The 18364-nt window shown below is 39.6% G+C and overlaps 1 protein-coding gene across 7 annotated transcripts in view; it reads right to left on the reverse strand.

The window, feature by feature from the left end:
- Positions 1-4409: 4409 nt before the first annotated feature.
- Positions 4410-18364, reverse strand: part of nisch (nischarin) — a 44041-nt gene continuing 30086 nt past the window's right edge. The window contains exons 14-19 of one of the 7 annotated variants that reach the window (XM_078543333.1): positions 16172-16293; positions 13757-13824; positions 12503-12765; positions 11392-12244; positions 8689-8872; positions 4410-4853 (exon numbers count right to left, since the gene is read on the reverse strand). In XM_078543333.1, the coding sequence (XP_078399459.1) occupies positions 4689-4853; positions 8689-8872; positions 11392-12244; positions 12503-12765; positions 13757-13824; positions 16172-16293 (1655 nt within the window). In that variant the 3' untranslated portion in view covers positions 4410-4688. Of the gene's footprint in view, positions 4854-8688; positions 8873-9534; positions 9604-10478; positions 10636-11391; positions 12766-13756; positions 13825-16171; positions 16294-18364 lie in introns of those variants that run through there. The other 6 variants (XR_013576804.1, XM_078543332.1, XM_078543334.1 and 3 more) reach the window with 6 other exon arrangements.

Raw genomic sequence — 18364 nt, forward strand, 5'->3', positions numbered from 1 at the left:
CCTTTCTATTCCATCCAGGTCTCATGATTTTATATATCTATCAATTCTCCTCTCAACCTCCTCCAAGGAAGAGTCCCAACCTCTCCAATCCTTGTAACTGAAGTTCCTCATGCCTGGAACCATTTTTGAGAATCTTTTCTGCACTCTCTTTGGGAAAGATATGTAGGCATTAAAGTGTGCTGCCCAGAACTGGACACAATACTTTAATTGAGGCGGAACCAGTGTTATACAGGTTTAACATAACCTATTTGCATTTGTACTCTATGCCCCTCGTTTTACTAACTGCTCTCTCAACCTGTTCTGCCACCTTCAATGACTTATCCACAAATATACCCAAATCCTTCTGCTCCTAGACCCCCTTTGGAATTATACCCTTTATTTTATATTGTTTCACCACGTTCTTGCTACCAAAATGAATCACTTCACACTTTGCTGTATTAAATTTCATCTTCCACTTGCCCACTCATTCCACCAAACCATCTATGTTCTTTTGAAGTTTTACATTATCCTCCTTACTGTTCACAATGTTTCTAAATTTCGCATCATCTGCAAATTTTGCCCTGTGTACCAAGGTCTAGGCCATTAATATATACTAGAAGGAGCAAAGGTCTTAACACTGACCCCTATGGAACTCCACTATAAACCTTCCACCAGTCCAAAAAATCAGGAGGTGAAAGGGAGGAACTTAAAACAATCACCATCACTAGGGAAAAGGTACTAGGAAAACTATTAGATCTAAAGGCTGACAGGATCCCAGGCCCAGATGGCCTGCATCCTAGGGTCTTAAAAGAAGTAGCTGCAGAGATAGGAAAGACATTGGTTATATTCTACCAAAATTCCTTAGATTCTCAAAGATCCCAGCGGATTGGAGAATAGAAAATGTAACACCTTTATTCAAGAAAGGATGGAGACAGAAAACAGAAAACTATAGGCCAGTTGGTCTAACATCTGTCTTGAGAAATTATTAAGGAGGTTATGGCAGGATACTTCGAAAATTATAATGGGATCAGGCAGCGTCAATGTAGTTTTATAAAAGGGAAACCATGTTTAAGCACTTTATTGGAGTTCTTTGAGGAGGTTAACAAGCAAGGAGGATAAAGGGGAACCCGTAGACGTGGTGTATTTGGATTTCCAAAAGGATTCGATAAGGTACCACATCTAAGGTTACTAAACAAAATAAGAGCTCATGGTGTAGGGTGCAATATATTAGCTAACCAGTCCTTTATCCATGCTAACAGGAAGCAAAGAGTAGGAATAAATGGGTCATTTTCGGGTTGGCAAGCTATAACTTGTGGACTGCCACAGGGATCAGTGCTGGGGCCTCAACTAATTACAATCTAGTTCAATGGCTTGGATGAAGGGACCAAATGTATAGTAGCTAAGTTAGCTGATGACACCAAGGTAGGTAGGAAAGTAGGTTGTCAAGAGGAGGTAAAGAATCTACGAAAGAATATAGATAGGTTAAGTGACGGGTCAAAAATTTGGCAGATGGAATATAATATGGGAAAATGTGAACTTGCCCACTTTGGCAGGAAGAAAAACAGTATACTATGTAAATGGAAAGAGATTGCAGAACTCTTGAGGTACAGAGGGATCTGGGTGTCCTGGTGCAGGAAAAGTTAGTATGGAGGCACAGCAAATGATTAGGAAAGCAAATGGAATGTTGGCATGTATTGCAAGGGGAATGGAATATAAAAGTGGAAAAGTTTTACTGCAGCAGCACAGGGCATTCTGGTGTGCTCTGTGCAGTTTGGTCTCCTTATTTGAAAGAAAGTATAATTGTGTTAGCAGTTCAGAGAAGACTCACTTGACTCATTCCTGGGATGAAGCGCTTATATTATTGAGAAAGATAGAAAAGGATGGGCCTATACTCATTGGAGTTCAGAAGAATGAGAGGTGATCTTAGTGAAACATAAGACCCTGAGGGGGCTTGAAAGGGTGAATACTGAGAGGATGTTTCCTTTTGTGGATTTTGGGGGGGGGGGGGAGAGAGAGAGAGAGAGAGAGAGAGAGAGAGAGAGAGAGAGAGAGAGAGAGTGTGGGGGAGAGGCGTGTGTGTTTATGTGGGGGGAGGCTAGAACTAAGTGACTCAGTTTAAAACAAGAGGTCTCCCTTTTAAAACAGTGATGAGGGGGCATTTTTTCCTCTCAGGGGGTCATTAATCTGTAGAATTCACCAGAAAGCAGTGGCAGTGGAGAATGGGTCATTGAATTTATTCAAAGCTGAGGTAGACAAATTTTTGATAGACTAGGAAGTCAAAGGTTATGGGGGGCAGGCAGGAAAGTGGAGTTGAGACCACAATCAGATCAACCAGGATCTTATCAAATGGCGGAGCAGCCTCAAAGGGCCAAATGGCTTACTCCTGCTTCTAAGTCCTATGTTCTTATGTTTCCTGTCACTCAGCCAATTTGATACCCATGTCTTTACTGTCCCTTTTATTCCACGAGTTACAACTTTGCTCAAAAGTCTGCTGCCTTTTTGAAGTCCATGTACACCACATCAAAAGCATTAGCCTCATCAAAAAAAACTCAAGCAGGTTACTTAGCAACATGATTTTGCTATTAACAAATGCTGGCTTTTCTTAATTAACCTACACTCACTCAAGTGACTATTAATTTTGTCCCAAATTATTGTTTCTAGAAGCTTCCCCACCACTTTACTGACTGGCCTGTAGTTGCTGGGCTTATTTTTACACTCTTATTCAAAAGTGTAACATTTATATTTCTCCAGTCCTCTGACACAACCCCCAAGACTAAGGAAGACACGAAAATTATGGTTAGTGCCTCCACAATTTCTACTCTCACTTTCCTCAGTATGCTTGGATGCATCTCATCTAGTCCTGGTGCCTTATTAATTTTAAACAGAGACAGCCTATCCAATACCTCCTCCTTATCAAGCTTAAACCCTTCAAGTGTCTGAATTACCTCCTCTTTCACCATGACCTGTGCAGCAGCATCTTCCTTGGTAAAGGCAGAGGCCTTGGTAAAGACAGTAACCTCAAAGAGATTTGGTCACAAGGGTCAATAAACCTGTGTGGTGCAGATTTCCACTTTCAGGTCTGGTGCCAAATCAAGGGGCTCTCCTGGCACACAGTGGTGATGTCAGCAGGTAAGTAGCCAATATATTCAAGTACTCAAACACAAAAACCCTGGAAGTTAAAGGCACTTAATATCCTTCATTTCTAAATTTTCAGATAGCTAAAAAAATGATGATTAAAGGTAGTAGCTAAAATAAACCTTAAAGCAAAATTTTAAAACGTTGATTTTTATTACAATTGAGAAATTTAACATTTAACAAATCTAAACTTAGATTTTCAGGGCCAGTGAGAGTATTTATCAGTAATTATGAAGTCGTACACCGTTAAAATTCCATACACCTCATTCAAAAAGGTGCAACTTAAGGGTTTTTACAGCGAGACTAACAACATAATAGTAGAAGTTCTCATTAATTCAAAGGTTTCTTATTGACAGTGCATGCTCTGGAGAAGCATGGAATCACCGACAGCAATGTCTGGACTTCTGCATTATTGTGCACGTGGTGGACTCCTGAACTTGCTGCCAGTTTCAGAGGAGCAATGACGCCAAACACTAATAATTTTGTAGTCATTACCAGTTCAAAAGCTAGGCCAATGTTTTTCGTTAAAAAAAGAGAAAAACAGAAAATAATGTCAAAGTAGAGTCTGTAAATATTTCATTAAAATTATATTTGATTCAGAAGTTCTAACATGGAGAATGTGCAACTCGTTGAATGAGTTACTGAGCCCAAATGTACAGGGAGAATTTGAGTAAAACTCATTCATGGCAAAAGGACTCAAGTATTACTGATGGTAATAGTCCTTTACACCATTTATCAAGAAAATTCTCCATCCTAGATGCCTCAAAATATAAAACAGGTATTGAAGTTAAATGCCCAATTCCTCTTTATATTATCATTTTACCAGACATGAATACCCAAAGTTCAGTCCTTGGTCCACACTGAGTTAGCCAACCTCAATTACAGTAGCATTAATGATGCTACAATTTGGCTTTAGGTCAGAGAGGAAAATATCAATGTTTTTGCTTCAGGTATTACTTGACCATCTCCAACCTGTTGGGTTGCATGAATGCCAGTTGAAGGGCGTTATCCTACTCTTCCCAGGCTCAGACAAGTTTGTACAATGTTTATCTCAAGTAGCTCTCCCATACCTTCCTCCAGTACCACTTTCAATCTCCTCTGCTAAAAGCTGAGGCAAGGTACTTATGTTAAATACTTCCATAGTTTCTCTTAATCCCAAAACAAAGATGAAGGATCATATATAACAGAAATAGGTCATTTCTCCCATCATGCCTATGCCAGGTATTTGAAAGAAAGGGTTATTCTATAGTTTCTTCCCCACTCTTTCCCCGTAGCCTTACAAATTTTTTCTTTTTCAAATATATATCCAATTTACTTCTAAAAGTTATTAGTGAAATTGCTTCCGGTATTCTTTCAAGGCAGTGTATTCCAGATTTCCCTTTTCCAGATTAAATCAGCCAAGTGGTCCCACCCTTTCTGTGATTATCATTGTACTTAAGTGTTCATTACTTAGTATGATCCTAACTATACTATAACTTTCAAAACACCAAGCAATGCAACTAGATTTGCAAAAAACATCAACATTGAAGTTAATTGTTACTACACAAGGTAAATGATATTTAAGCAAACACAAATCAATTATCCCTACCAGTTTGATCAGCAAGCTGAATGATGGCATCATCTAACACAAAATATAATGCTTTGGTTGAGAGCATTATGCACGCAGTCACTTCAAGCTCAGAACATTTGTAAAAAATGACTGAAGACCAAGTTAAATGTCTTAGCTCCTCATTCTCAACCTGTAAAAGTACAATTGAAGAAAACTGGTGAAACAGAGAGATGAGAAATCACTTAAAGGATGAACAAAAATGCTCACCCAATCTTGTTTTAGCCATCAGCAATTAAGTTTTGAAACTTTACCCGAGAACAGGCTTGCTAAATAGCAATTTAAAAATGGAAATGATCACTACCACACAAATTTTCCAGATTCAACTTTGATGCAGACTGATATAAGCATCCAGAATTATTGTTTAATATCGAGTGGCCTATTACTTAATATGGAGGCTGATTGGATAATTTAGCTCAAATTCAAAAATGAGCAACGGTTATAAAACCTACCTCAAGCAAAAATATCAAAGGTTTTTAAGGTCATGTAAATAGTTAAGCTTCGCAAGGATTAAAAAAATGTATTTTATGTTTTAAGTTTCTCAGTGCAGATCCACCAATATTAAATTGATGAAATATAAATATTCAACATATTGATAAGCATACAAAACATCAATTGTTGGTCATAGTCCAGGAGGTCAATCAACTCCACACAAACAATTCCTAGTTAACCAGAATCTGATACTAGGAAGACACCTAGAGCAGAATAAAAATTTGACAAGCTGAATCACAGAGGGGGAGCATGAATCAAGAGAAAACAGTATAAAACAGGTGCATCAGCAAGCAATGTGAAGTCATGTACACCACAAAAGCTCATTCTAAAAATTTGAGAAAATTCATGCATTAAAATGAATGAATGAGTTGAATAAATAATTCCATGACAACAGAACTGAAAATTTACTATGCAGCCAAAATAGCAAGATAAACAATTCCCAGCACATCCATTTGACAGCCAGAAGTTAAAGTGCCTTTGAAGATGAGATAGTTGAGGTAGTTGAGATACATTCCCGTGAAGGGAAAGCAAAGCTCCCTGGGTAATGAAAAAGATAGAGAGGAAGATGAAGAAGAAAAACGCTGCATATGACAGATGTCAGGTTGATAATACAACTAAGAACCAGGCTGAATAAAGAAAGGTCTTAGGGGAAGTGAAAAAAGAAATTGAAAGAGGCAAAGACTATATGAAAACAGATTGGTGGCTAATACAAAAGTCTTCTATAGGCATGTAAATAGTAAACGGGTAGTCAGACAAGGGGTGGGACTGATGAGGGGCCAGAAAGAGGATCCATGCATAGAGGTGGAGCGCATGGCTGAGGTGCTAAATGAATACTTTTTATGTCTTTGCCAAGGAAGAGGATGCTGCTGAAGTCAGTGACTCAACTGTCTCCTGTTTCACTAGATGGGCTAAAAATTAATTAAGCAGAGATATTAGTAAGGCTGGCTGCACTTAAAAGTTGATAAGTCACCAGGACTGGATGGGATGTGGCTGAGCATACTGACAGAAGGGTGGGAATTGCAGAGGCACTGGCCATAATTGTCCAATGCTCCTCAGATACAGAGGTAGTGCCAAAAGACGTTTGATAGGGTGCCACATAAGAGGCTTGCCAGACAAGTTGAAGCCCATGGAATAAAAGAGACAGTGGCATAATGAAAATGGAGATGGTTGACTGACAGAAAACAGTAGTAATTAACAGTTGTTCATCAACTGGAGGAAGGTGGGGTTCCCAGGGATCCTCCTGGAATGGCCAGAAGCCCCCATGAATCTATCGCAATCTCACTGTGGCTAAGCAAAGCATTCCAGGAGTACGTCAGCTCCCAGCAATGGCAGCCAGGATCAGCCACCAGTCAATCACAGCCCATGCTCAGGTACCACTTGATCCTCCAGGCAGCCAGGATCAACTGCTAGCCAATCACAGCTCATGCTCGAGTACAAGCTGGCCTTCCTTATGTCAGGGATTAGCTGTCAGCCAATCACAGCCTGTGTCCAGGTACCAGATGACCTTCCCTATGCCAGAAACCTACTTTGTCACATATAAAAAAGTCTGACAGCATTGGCTGAGGCCACTTGACGGAAACAACTGAACTGCCTACAGACCACATGACCAGTGCTCCAATCAGTTGAGGCGATGCTCACTCGGACTGCAGAACTAAAGGAAAGGGCACTGGTTATGAGCCAAGGATAGGCTCAGCTGAGACAGGCCAGACGCTGGTGCAGTGATTAATTAGTGTTACTAGTGTTATAATTAGTGTCAGAATGAATTAGTGACGACAAAGCAGTGTGGGGTGCACGGCGGATTTCTACCCCCCAAAAGCAATTGGCAGAGGAAGAAATTGTTCAGACTCAATAGCGGAGTTTAGTGGAGACAGCTTCATTCCCTCTAACTCAGTGTCACACTGAAATCAGTGTTCATGGTCGACAGAAACAGCCTATGTGACCCGAGACCAGGTGGCCACCTCGCCGGAAATGCTCGATGAAACAGCCCTGGAGCTGCTTTCTGCTTTATCTTTGTAAATTGCCAATCTCATATTTATTACATCAAACCATAAAAAAGAGAGACCATTCGGCTCCACAAGTCTGCGCCATGATGTCACTTCTGCCGACATTTCCCGAAATAAGTCTAGCCAGAGTTGGCAACCTAGGGGTCAGTACTATGACAGCTTTTCCTGATGAATATTAATGACCTAGACTTAATACAGGGCAGAATTTCAAAATTTGCAGATGAAACAAAACTTGAAAGTATTATAAACAATAAAGGAGGCAGTGATAGGCTTCAAGGGAACAGACAGGTTGGTTGAATGGCTGGACACATGGCAAGTGAAATTTAATGCTAAGAAATATGCAGTTTATATTTTGGTAGGAAGAACAAAGAGAGGCAACATAAAACAAAGAGTACAATTCTAAGAGGGTGTAGGGACAGAAAGACCTGGGGGTATATGTGCACCAATCATTGAAAGTGGCAGGTCAGGTTAAGAAAGTAGTCAAAAGGGCAAAAGGAATCCTGGGATTTATAAACAACAGCATAGAATACAAACAGTTATGAAGAACCTTTATATAACACTGGTTCAGATTCAACTAGGGTAGTGTGTCTAATTCAGGGCACCACTCCTTAGAAAGATGTGAAGATTTTATACAGGGCGAAGAGAAGATTCACAAGATTGGTTCAGGGATGAGGGACTTCAGTTACATGGATAGACTGGAGAGGCTGGGTTATTCTCCTTCAAGAAGACAAGGTTGAGAGGAGAATCGATAGAGGTGTTCAAAATCATAAGGGGTCTGCTCAGAGGAGACAGAGAAACCATTCCCATTGTCAGAATGGTTGCAAACCAGAGGACACCAATTTAAGGTGAGTGGCAAAAGAACCAAAGGCATCACAAGGAAAAGCTTTATTTTTGAACACAGCAAACGATTAGGATATGGAATGCACTGCCTGAGAATGTGAAAGTCCAGAAACAATTGTGGCTTTCAAAAGAGAATTGGATAAGCACCTGACAAGAAAATATTTGCAAGGCTATGGGTAAAAGGCAGGTGAGTGGGACTAAGTTGTTCTTGCAGAAAGCCAGCACAGATATGACTTGTGGTGGAGACAGCACAGCAGGTGGCCATTCTATGATTCTAGAATCATATAATGGCAAATGAATGGAATGATTTCATGATGCATAATAATTAGACAGAAATTTTTAATATTAAATTGAAGGATATGTTCAGGTATGGGTAACAGTTCACAACATACATACATTCATTCAAAAGGAACATCAGTGTCATGGTTATTGCCAAAATAGTTGAGCTGGTGAAAATTCTAATGCCTGGAATTATTCCCATGTGTGGTCATAGCCCAGCCCCACAAGAAAGGAACATCAGGCTATCAAGATTACCACAGCAGGTCTGCCGCCATCATTACATTCAGTCCAACTAGTCTCATCTAGTTGAGAGGATATACACAAATATGTACTCCCACCATGTATAAGGATTACCTCAGCCACACTATTGTGAAAATATTCCACAACAGCTCTTCCTTTCAAATCTGCCAGATGTCGGAGAGATTGGGAAGCAGAAAGATAAAAAGGACACTGGTTTTCTTCAGTTAGTTTCTGCAGCAGTGCCTCTGAAGGATACAGCAGAGAAAGGCTCAGCTCTGATCTGACGTTTGGTTGGCTACTATATAAAAACACAAAATATGGAAACTTAAAAAGGAATACATGTTCCAGCAATGGGATTAACTTAATGAAAATTTTGAGACAAGAGAAAATAATGGAAAAGCACTCTCCAAGCAAAACTTCTACAATCCATGTGGAATGGAGTAATAGTTTTCCAAGCACTTGGGTTATCTATAACTACTTGCTGCCCTGAATTTTCTATTACTATACATCGTGGCATATAAGTCAATGTTTGCAGCTTTGAAAAATCCTTCCAAAAACAGAGGTAGAGTTATCTGCCAAATATAAAATGTGAACCCCCAGCACTGGTGCAGAGGACCAATTTTTGTTCGTCAGTCATCATGCGCAGTGTGCTCTGCATGGGCATGTCCTAAACTCTCATCCATCGTCTTGGCAACACAGCCCACATGGCCTGCTTGATCCCGTGCACCAATTTAAAATGTGAGTATAACCCTGACCTTGTATCTGAGCTGAAAAACTGAAGCCAACTCCTAATGCAAGCAAAGCCCTTAACATGCATTTATTAGCTGAAAAATGGGGAATCAACTTAAATGCCAAGTATAGGCCTAAACTTACATCTTGGAGTCAAAAAAATTAGGCTATCTTATACACCGTGATTTACAGTAGTCAATTTTTATGCAGTGACAGAAGTAATTGTGTTACCATTCTTTCACAAATGGATTCTTTCAGGAAGACCCTTCTCCAGTTTAAACAGAATCCTTGGCTTTGTATCTAGAATACAAAAACAAGGAGACAATTCAAACAGACAAGATCCTAGTTAGACTATAGTTGGAATGTGCTGAACAGTCTCGGGCATCCCATTATGGGAGGATATAAAAGCAAAGGCCAACACGCAGCATTGATTCCCGAGGTCTCAGCAGGACTGAAGAGGTTATGGTTTGACACACAGACTCTTCTCTTCATCTTTACCCCCACTCCACCCACCCATCCCACCACACAAGAGCTGAGGTGGTTATGGAGTAATCTAATAAAGATCCAAGAATTTGAAGAGCTATATGGGTTACGTATTAAATTGCTCTCAATGGTCAGCAAGGTAGCAAAATGTAGGTATAGGTTTAAGATAAATCATAGAAGTATTTATGTGGAGGTTAGGAAAAGTTTCTTTACACCAAAGGTTATTGCAATTCTCTGTCACAAACTGCCGTTGAAGCAGTAATTAAAAGTTGCTTAAAAATATTATAGGTACAGGAGTGAGATTGGACTTGATGGCTCATCTGGAGGGGAAATAGTGGCATTGACGTGATGGGCTAAATAGCCCATTTCTATGTTGTAATACTTTATTACTCTAAATATAAATACAAATCTTTTAGTCAGGTAAAGTTTTCAGAAACAATTTTCATTGACTATACATGTGTCTCTTATTGCTTTTATGGTCAGCTGTGGTCATTACCTTGGAGGACCCAATTAAAATCTTAAATTTCATCATGTACCTTTTACAGTAAGGTGTTAAAAATACTGAGCCAAATAAACATGAAAGCCAAGATAAAAATAAAGCTCTGTAAAAACTTAGCAGGTCTGGCAACGTCTGTGGAGAGAGAAACTGAGTTGACATTTCAAATTCAATATGACTCTCCTTCAGAACTCACTTTGGAGTTTTTCTCTGCACTAATGCTACCAGGCTTGCTGCCAAATTTGCTGAGTTTTTCCAGCACTTTCATTTGTTTCCAGATCTCCAGCGTCCGCAGTATTTTGCTTTTATGAATACCAAGATAACCTTCTGCCATCAAGGAGGAATTTTAATGCCTAAATAAGCACAGAGAGGGTTAAACTTGATGCATACAGTATTCTGCACTGTTGTGCCATTTTTAAGAAATGATTACAACATGTGTTATCCATCATGTTACCTCCCTGAATAAAAGGACAACACTGAAGCCAACAGTCTTGGATTAATTATGGGCACAGTTGTAAAGTCAATTTTGTCATTATGGAATCAAACACATAGGACGGCAGAAGCTTCTATAAAACAGATTATACTCATCACTTGGTAGATCAATGACCAAGTACAGATCATTCTGGGCTTGCTACTTTAACAGTTGCTGGCAACAAGTCGCATAGACTTGTGAAAGTTTCATTCCAATTCATGAGTTAAAGCTTCGTATGGAAGTATAATGCAGGCATTAAATTTTGTAGATTTTATACAGGAAACTAACCATACACAGTTTGAACTTCAAGAGTCCCCACCAGTCACAGGTGTCAAAACTCAGGTTTACTGGGTTTTGTATGCCCTCATCAAGGTCGATAGGCTGACTGCCAGGCAGAGAGACATTCCATTCATAAAGTAGAATGCCCTGTCCACAATCCACCATTAACAATCATACAACTGCATCAATAGGAGTCAAGAAATCCACAGGATAGCATATTCTGGCTTCATATGTGCAAATACACGTATGGCTATAAGGCTGGGGGGTGACTTGGTTTCTTTCAGATGCGTTTAGACCATCTCCCTTATGAAACACATTTTAGGATTTGACCACCAACCATGCGTTGACCCGTTATTACCTTTTGGTTTCTGGAGAGTGAATGATGGTATCTGCAGAACATTTTTCCAAGCAACTGTGATCTAGAGAAGCTCTGTGTACTACAATCGATTTGACACCCTGAAGGCTTGCTCTCAGCTGACTGAACAGTCGTAGAAAGTGGAACTTCTCATGAGGCAGCACAAAAACTGCTGTTGCAAGTTGGTATCCAATCAAGAATTCAAGTACATGGCCATCTGAAAATGCAACTGTTTCAACAGAATGGGATCTTTGCTTTGGGTTTAAAAGCAATGTAGCCAGCGGAATTCTGTTCAACTTAAATGGACATCTTGTATCCTCCTCTTCAGAACCAGGTCTCCGTTTTGCTGCTACAGAGAAATCTACCCTTACAAAATAAAGGTTCTGGGCTGTCAAAAACAGCAGACAAGGTATGTAGATAGGTTTGAGATTCTCTTCTCTCTCAGGAAGAATTGCCGAACAGATTTCAGAATATGGAAAGTTCTTAGACTTTGACTCAGTGCCACTAACCACATCCATATGTGGAACAGATGGGTTGAACACTTCTAACTGATCATGCAGCATAAGATTATCTCTGATTAGAATATATGCAGCAAAACTACCTTTAATATCAGTGTCATTTAGTGGGAGCTGCTGATATTGCAAAAGCTGAAGAATGAAGTCTTTTATAATTGGCCCTTCATAATCAAGCATGGGCAAATTTGAAACAGATACAGATTGTTGATACAGAACAGCTTTCAAACACAAGTAGAAATCTTTGAGATTGTGGGATTCAGAGATAAAGAAGAAACAGCCATGGGTTTTCATCTTCATTGATAGACACATTTCTGGCACTTCAAAGTCCACTTCCAAAATTTCTGAATAGGGAAAATAGAGTACCATCTGCATCTGAGAAATAACATTTTGCATATTCTCCAAGAGTTCATGTTGAAGAATCTGAAATACAGCTACAACACTATCGGTCAACACAATACAAGATGCAAACAACCTTAGTCCCTTATTCACCTGAACACAAAGCGTCCACAGTACCTTTAATACCTTACTGATCTCAGTTTCTCCATTAGCAGAAACACTAGCAAGATCAATGTCGGAACTACATTCAAAAATATTGTCACCTTGATCTAGTCCCATTTCAAAATACCCAGCTTCAGTATGGAAAACCTCAGGATGGTCAACAGGGTTTCCCTGGCAGTCAATCAACGTTTCAGTGGTAAGTAGTTTCAAAGCCGCTTGGTTAATCATTCCAGACAAATATGCAGCAAAATCATGATTGCTGGCGGTGTACGATGCACAGGAGAAAGGCAGCACAAGTGTCATTGTAGGATCGTGTAACGAGTTCTGCACATCAGTTTGGGCAATTGGATTCGCAGGACTAAACCTTTTTTGAGGGAGACAAAAAATTTAAATCTGAGTCAGTGAAAATTATACATGTGCTACAGAAGGGAAAAAAATGTAGAAATAAAGCCTACATTAGAGTCCAATTCAATATTTATGTCAGGCCACTGTAAGTAATGATTAGTTGCAAAGAATATAATAGATCTGGATAATATATGGAAGACTGCAGTGCTGCAAAGATTCTTCCATAACTCATACAGATAGCTGATACTGTGTAATGAACTACACATATTTTGTCATACTAGCCTTACTCTGAATACAGGTTTCAGTTCAGTGTTTTACAAAGGCATTAACCATGAGTTGGCAATATACCCAAAAGCTGAAGCTGCTATACTTTAGCACAAGCAGTCCAAGTTGGTGGCACCCTTCTGTCTCATGAGATAATGTTTTGTGCGGTAGTGCTCAACTCTGTTAAGCATCATTTGGTGTGACTCAGGAGTCCCACCCTGGCATGGCAGTCTCTGCCGCATTTGCAGCAGAGGAAGGCAGTGGGCTGAGAAGATGCACGACTCATTGGCCTTAGTTTTCTCTGGGCCCTCTTCTCAGCTGGCTGAGCTTTCATTTCTGGTTGCCTTTGCCAATGCCCTTTCAAATATTCTCCAGAAGTCACAGCCATCAGTCCAAAGTAAACAAATAGTATTACTAAGAAAGGTATGGTGCACAATGTAGCACAGCATTCCAATTATCATTAAATTCCCTACATGACAAATTGTCTGCCTCCCCCAATTACCACTGAAACAAAAAGCAGAAACACAGAGGCCAGAAAAGCACCTATGCCTACTGCTAAATTGCAAAGTATACCTGTTCTTAGTGGATGAAATCAACAACTATCAAGTCAAGTGTCCAAAAAAAATTGAAAAGTTCTAAAGTTAAAATTCCAAACTAAACAATCTACCCACTTTTACCAGATATAGGAACTACATCACTCCTATCCACAACAATTTGTTATTTAAAGCAGCACAGGAATGCCATACCTCACATGTGGGCAGTCAGTACTTTCCTCAAGTGATTCCTTCTCAGATTTTATCTCCTGATTTGCAACCTTAAATAAAATTCAAACAAATAAAAACAGAATCTGATTTCACAGTTTGGATTCAAATAAATTTCAATTCAAGAAAATATAACTAGCTGCAATTACTATGTTCCACAGCCAGCCCCTCCCTGCCTTTTCTCCACCTCTTCAGTTGTATTTTTCTCTACTGACTAGAGCCGAGGAAGTGTGTGAGAGGCGCTCTAATCAACTTGCTCTCAGATTCACTCCCATATGGGAAAGTAGGAAGTACAGACATAGGCTGATGTACTCCAGGTAAGTACTGACTAGTGTGCTATACATGCCAATCAATCCTTCAGTCAGGTGATTCCAAAAGTTGCCAATTTTGGTAAAGGTGCTGAAAAGGAGGCTGATAAATAGAATTACAATGCATGGTATTAAAAGGCATGTGGCAACTTGGATACAAAGTTTGTTATAAAATATATAAATCAGAATACAGGACAAAAGCAAAGAGATGTAGCTAAATTGAGACAAATCACTGATTAGGTCCCTATTAGAATAGTGTCCAGTTTTGTGCACCTTGCTTTTTAGGCCCTTTTGATCACATTTGGATTTAATGTTGGTAAGTTTCCTTTAAATTTTGTTTGTATTTTTGCAGTTTCCCTCTATGGGGCTGCTTTTACTTTATCCCTGATTTTGTTAACTTAGTTTAACTGGTTTGACTCAAACCAATTTTGAAATTGGTTTCAATTTATTTCAAACCAATCTTAGGAAAGATGTCAAAGGTCATGGAGAAGCTGCAAAGAGATCCTTAGTATCATCCTGGCAATGAGAGGCTTTAGTTATTGAGAAACTTGGCTCCTTCCCTTAAAGTAGTCAAAAAGGTTCAGTGGACATCTGACAGGTGTTCAAATTATATAGGGCTTTGATAAGGTAAACAGAGGAAAAGTTCTATTTAGTAACTCAGAACTGGAGGGCAGTAATTGGAAAATCAGCAGCAAATGAATGAAGGGAAAGGTTAAGAGTTTATTTTGAAATACAACAGGCTGTTAGGAAATGAAATGCCTTTAAAATCTGTTCTACCACCGTTTCTTATAAAGGGGAAGAGAATAAATATTTGCAAGTGTGTGGGGGAAAGGGAAGGACATGTTAAGTGGTTAGCTCCTCCAGAGAGCCTGCAAAGCCACAACTGGCCAAATGTCCTCCTTTAGACTATGAAATTCTATGATTCTAGTTTTAAACCTTTGCAATACCTTGATTGGCTAATGCGGATACAATAGCCTTGACCCAACCCCAAATCTGTAACAGATGCAAGTCCAAACAATGGCGCACTTGACTTATGCTGATAGTTGCACTGTGCAATATAGTTCTGATTGTGAAACCCAGTAATATTTGTAGAGTAGTTCTACAATTTGAACAAGTAAAAGGTTTCAATCAAATTTTGCAACATGTATGTCACTGGGGAACGGTCACTGGGGGAGGTTTGAAATGAGGGAAAATAATCAAAATTGATCACCACTAATGTTTTCAATCTGGTTGCACTGATGTGCAATTACTGTAACCACTGAAAAAAAAAGTGAACTGAAATGTGACTCTCTGACACAGTAAATTACCAGACCATGCTAGGGCAGCATCTCAGTGTCAGGATTTCTTGATTTTAATGGACCTGCAGAGAAGGTGTTAAGCAAAGGATTTTTCTGCTTCAAAAGACGAGAGAATGAAGAGAAAACAAATCTGACCAGTCCCAGTTACTAAAGAGGATTAGAGTTCACTTGACTTCACCCACAGGAATATAAATTAGGCCATTCAACCCTCGATACTGTTCCACCACTTTTTTATGGCTGATCTGCATTTTAACTCCACTTATCCACCTTGGTTTCATATCCCTTAATACTGCTGCATAACAAAAATCTATCAATCTCAAGTTTGAAATTTTCAAATGACTTAGCCTCAACAGCTATTTTGGGGGTGGGGGGAGGAGAAAGTTCCAGATTTCCACCACCCTTTTGTGAAGAAGTGGTTCTGATCACGCCCAAACAGCCTAACTCTAATTTTAAGGTTATGCCCCCTTGTTCTGGAGTGCCCCCCCAAGGGAAATAGTATCTCCTCTATCTACAAAATCTTAAACATCTAATTACAACTTATCTATGCAAGAGAATATCCCTTTTCACCCCTATATCATTGTGATGAATCTGCACTGCACCCCTTCAAAGGCCAATACATTCTTCCTGAGTGCAGTGATTTCATGAGAAATTAAAAGATAGAAGACATACATATAACAAGCATTTACACCGAACAAAGCAACTGACATTAAAAAACTTAGCCTGTAAAATAATTACAACACTTTTCAATTTCTACCAGTCAGCAATCAACTTTGAAATAGGTGCAATAACATTACCTTGCTCTTGATTTCATGCATATTTGCTGTGTTAGAGCATCCCTGGGTAATTGTAGAAGTCATAGGAGTCAAACTGTCATTTTGATGTAGATTGCTGATTAGGGCTGATTTAGTACCTATTTCTGCAATAGGAATGAAAATCTGGAATTATGCATCGATAGCAAAATTGAAATCACAGATTGGATGCATGGCCAATAAGCATCAAATGTTTCCTTTCATTATTTTACTGGAGGGTTGATCTCAGCTGCACTATTGTATTAAAGAAATACTTTTAAAAAGCTACAAGGGTTCATACGAGAAACACTTTTTTAAAAGTTACAAGGGTTCCCCACCTTACTAAGCACTGTTATGATACATGTGTGTAGTTATCAAACATCAAGAAATGAAAGTTTTGCATTTAAATAGCACCTTTCACGACTGCTGGATGACCCAAAGTATTTTATAGCTAATTAAGTACTTTTGAGGCGTAGTCACTGTTATAATGTAGGAAACATGGCAGTCAATTTGTACAAACAAGCTCCCACAAACATCTTTGTGATAATAACCAGATAATCTGTTTTTGTGATGTTGATTGAGGGATGAATATTGGCCAGGACAATGGGGATAACTCCCCTGCACTTCTTTGAATAAGTGAGGTCAGATCGACCTGAAAGAACTGAGTTTAATGTCATCTGAATGACAGCACCTCCAACAGTGCAGCATTCCTTCACTACTGCTACTAGTGTGTCAGCCTTGATTTTTGTGCACAAGTTCTGGAGTGGGACTTGAAGCCACAACGTAACTCAAGAGGAAAGAGTACTACCCATTCAGCCACCGTTGACACCTAAATAGCACCAGGCTCAACTATGACGTCCCAGAAATAAACAGCCTACCAATATTCACTGTTTAGGCACACTCATGAGCAATGTTCACTCAAGCAAATAATCTGCCTGAGGAAGCCAATACTTCTAAAAGCCCATACTCAAGCACAGGGTAAAACACTTTTTAAAAGGTGACGGAACGGGAGGAAGCAAAGGAGAAATATGACAAAACAAACTAGAATAGAATAAATTGGCATCACTTCTTTGAATCAGCAGAAACCAGGAAAGTGACTTCACCAAAATGAGGGAGCATGGAGCCAGGTTTCCCTCTTCTGTCTCCCTCATGGAAGGGAGCACTGTACCAGAGCAAAAGATAATATTCAAGTGTTAAGATTCAAACTCATACTCCAGAACTCACTGGTTTCCGGGAGGGTTCCAACAGATTGGAAAACCGCTAATGTGACGTCCCTGTTCAAGCTAGGAGGGAGACAAAAAGCAGGAAACTATAGGCCTGTCAGCCTTACATCTGTCATTGGGAAAATGCTTGAGTCCATTATTAAGGAAGAAATAGCAGGACATTTAGAAAAGCTTAACACAATCAAACAGAGTCAACATGGTTTTGTGAAAGGGAAATCATGTTTGACAAATTTGCCAGAGTTCTTTGAGGATATAACAGGCAGAGTTGATAAAGGGAAACCGGTAGATGTAGTGTATTTGGATTTCCAGAAGGCATTCGATAAGATGCCACATAAAAGGTTATTGCACAAAATAGGAGCTCACGGTTTTGGGGGTAACGTATTAGCATGGATTGAGGATTGGTTAACACACAGAAGACAGAGTCAGGATTAATGGGTCTTTTTCAGGTTGGAAGGGCGTAACTAGTGGACACAACTAGCCACAAGGATCAATCCTAGAGCCTCAATTATTTATTATCTATATTACTGACTTGGAGGAGGGGGCATGAGTGTAATGTATCCAAATTTGCTGACAATACAAAAATAGGTGGAACGGCATGTTGTGATGAGGACATAAGGAATCTGCAAGGGGATATAGATAGGTTGGGTGAGTGGGCAAAAACTTGGCAGATGAGGTTTAATGTAAGAAAGTGTGAGGTCATGCACTTTGGTAGGAAGAATCAAAAGGCAGGCTATTATTTAAATGGAGAGAGACTCCAAAAAAGTGCAGTACAGAGAGATCTGGGTGTTCTTGTGCATGAAACACAACAAGTTAGCATGCAGGTGCAGCAAGTAATTATGGCCTGTATCACTAGGGGGTTGGAGTTTAAAAATAGGGAAGTCTTGTTACAACTGTACAGGGTGTTGATGATGCCGTACCTGGAGTACTGTGTACAGTTTTGGTCCCTGTATTTAAGAAAGGATATACTGGCATTGGA

The sequence above is a fragment of the Cetorhinus maximus genome, chromosome 6, assembly GCF_964194155.1.
Source record: "Cetorhinus maximus chromosome 6, sCetMax3.hap1.1, whole genome shotgun sequence".
NCBI classification, from domain to species: Eukaryota; Metazoa; Chordata; class Chondrichthyes; order Lamniformes; family Cetorhinidae; genus Cetorhinus; species Cetorhinus maximus.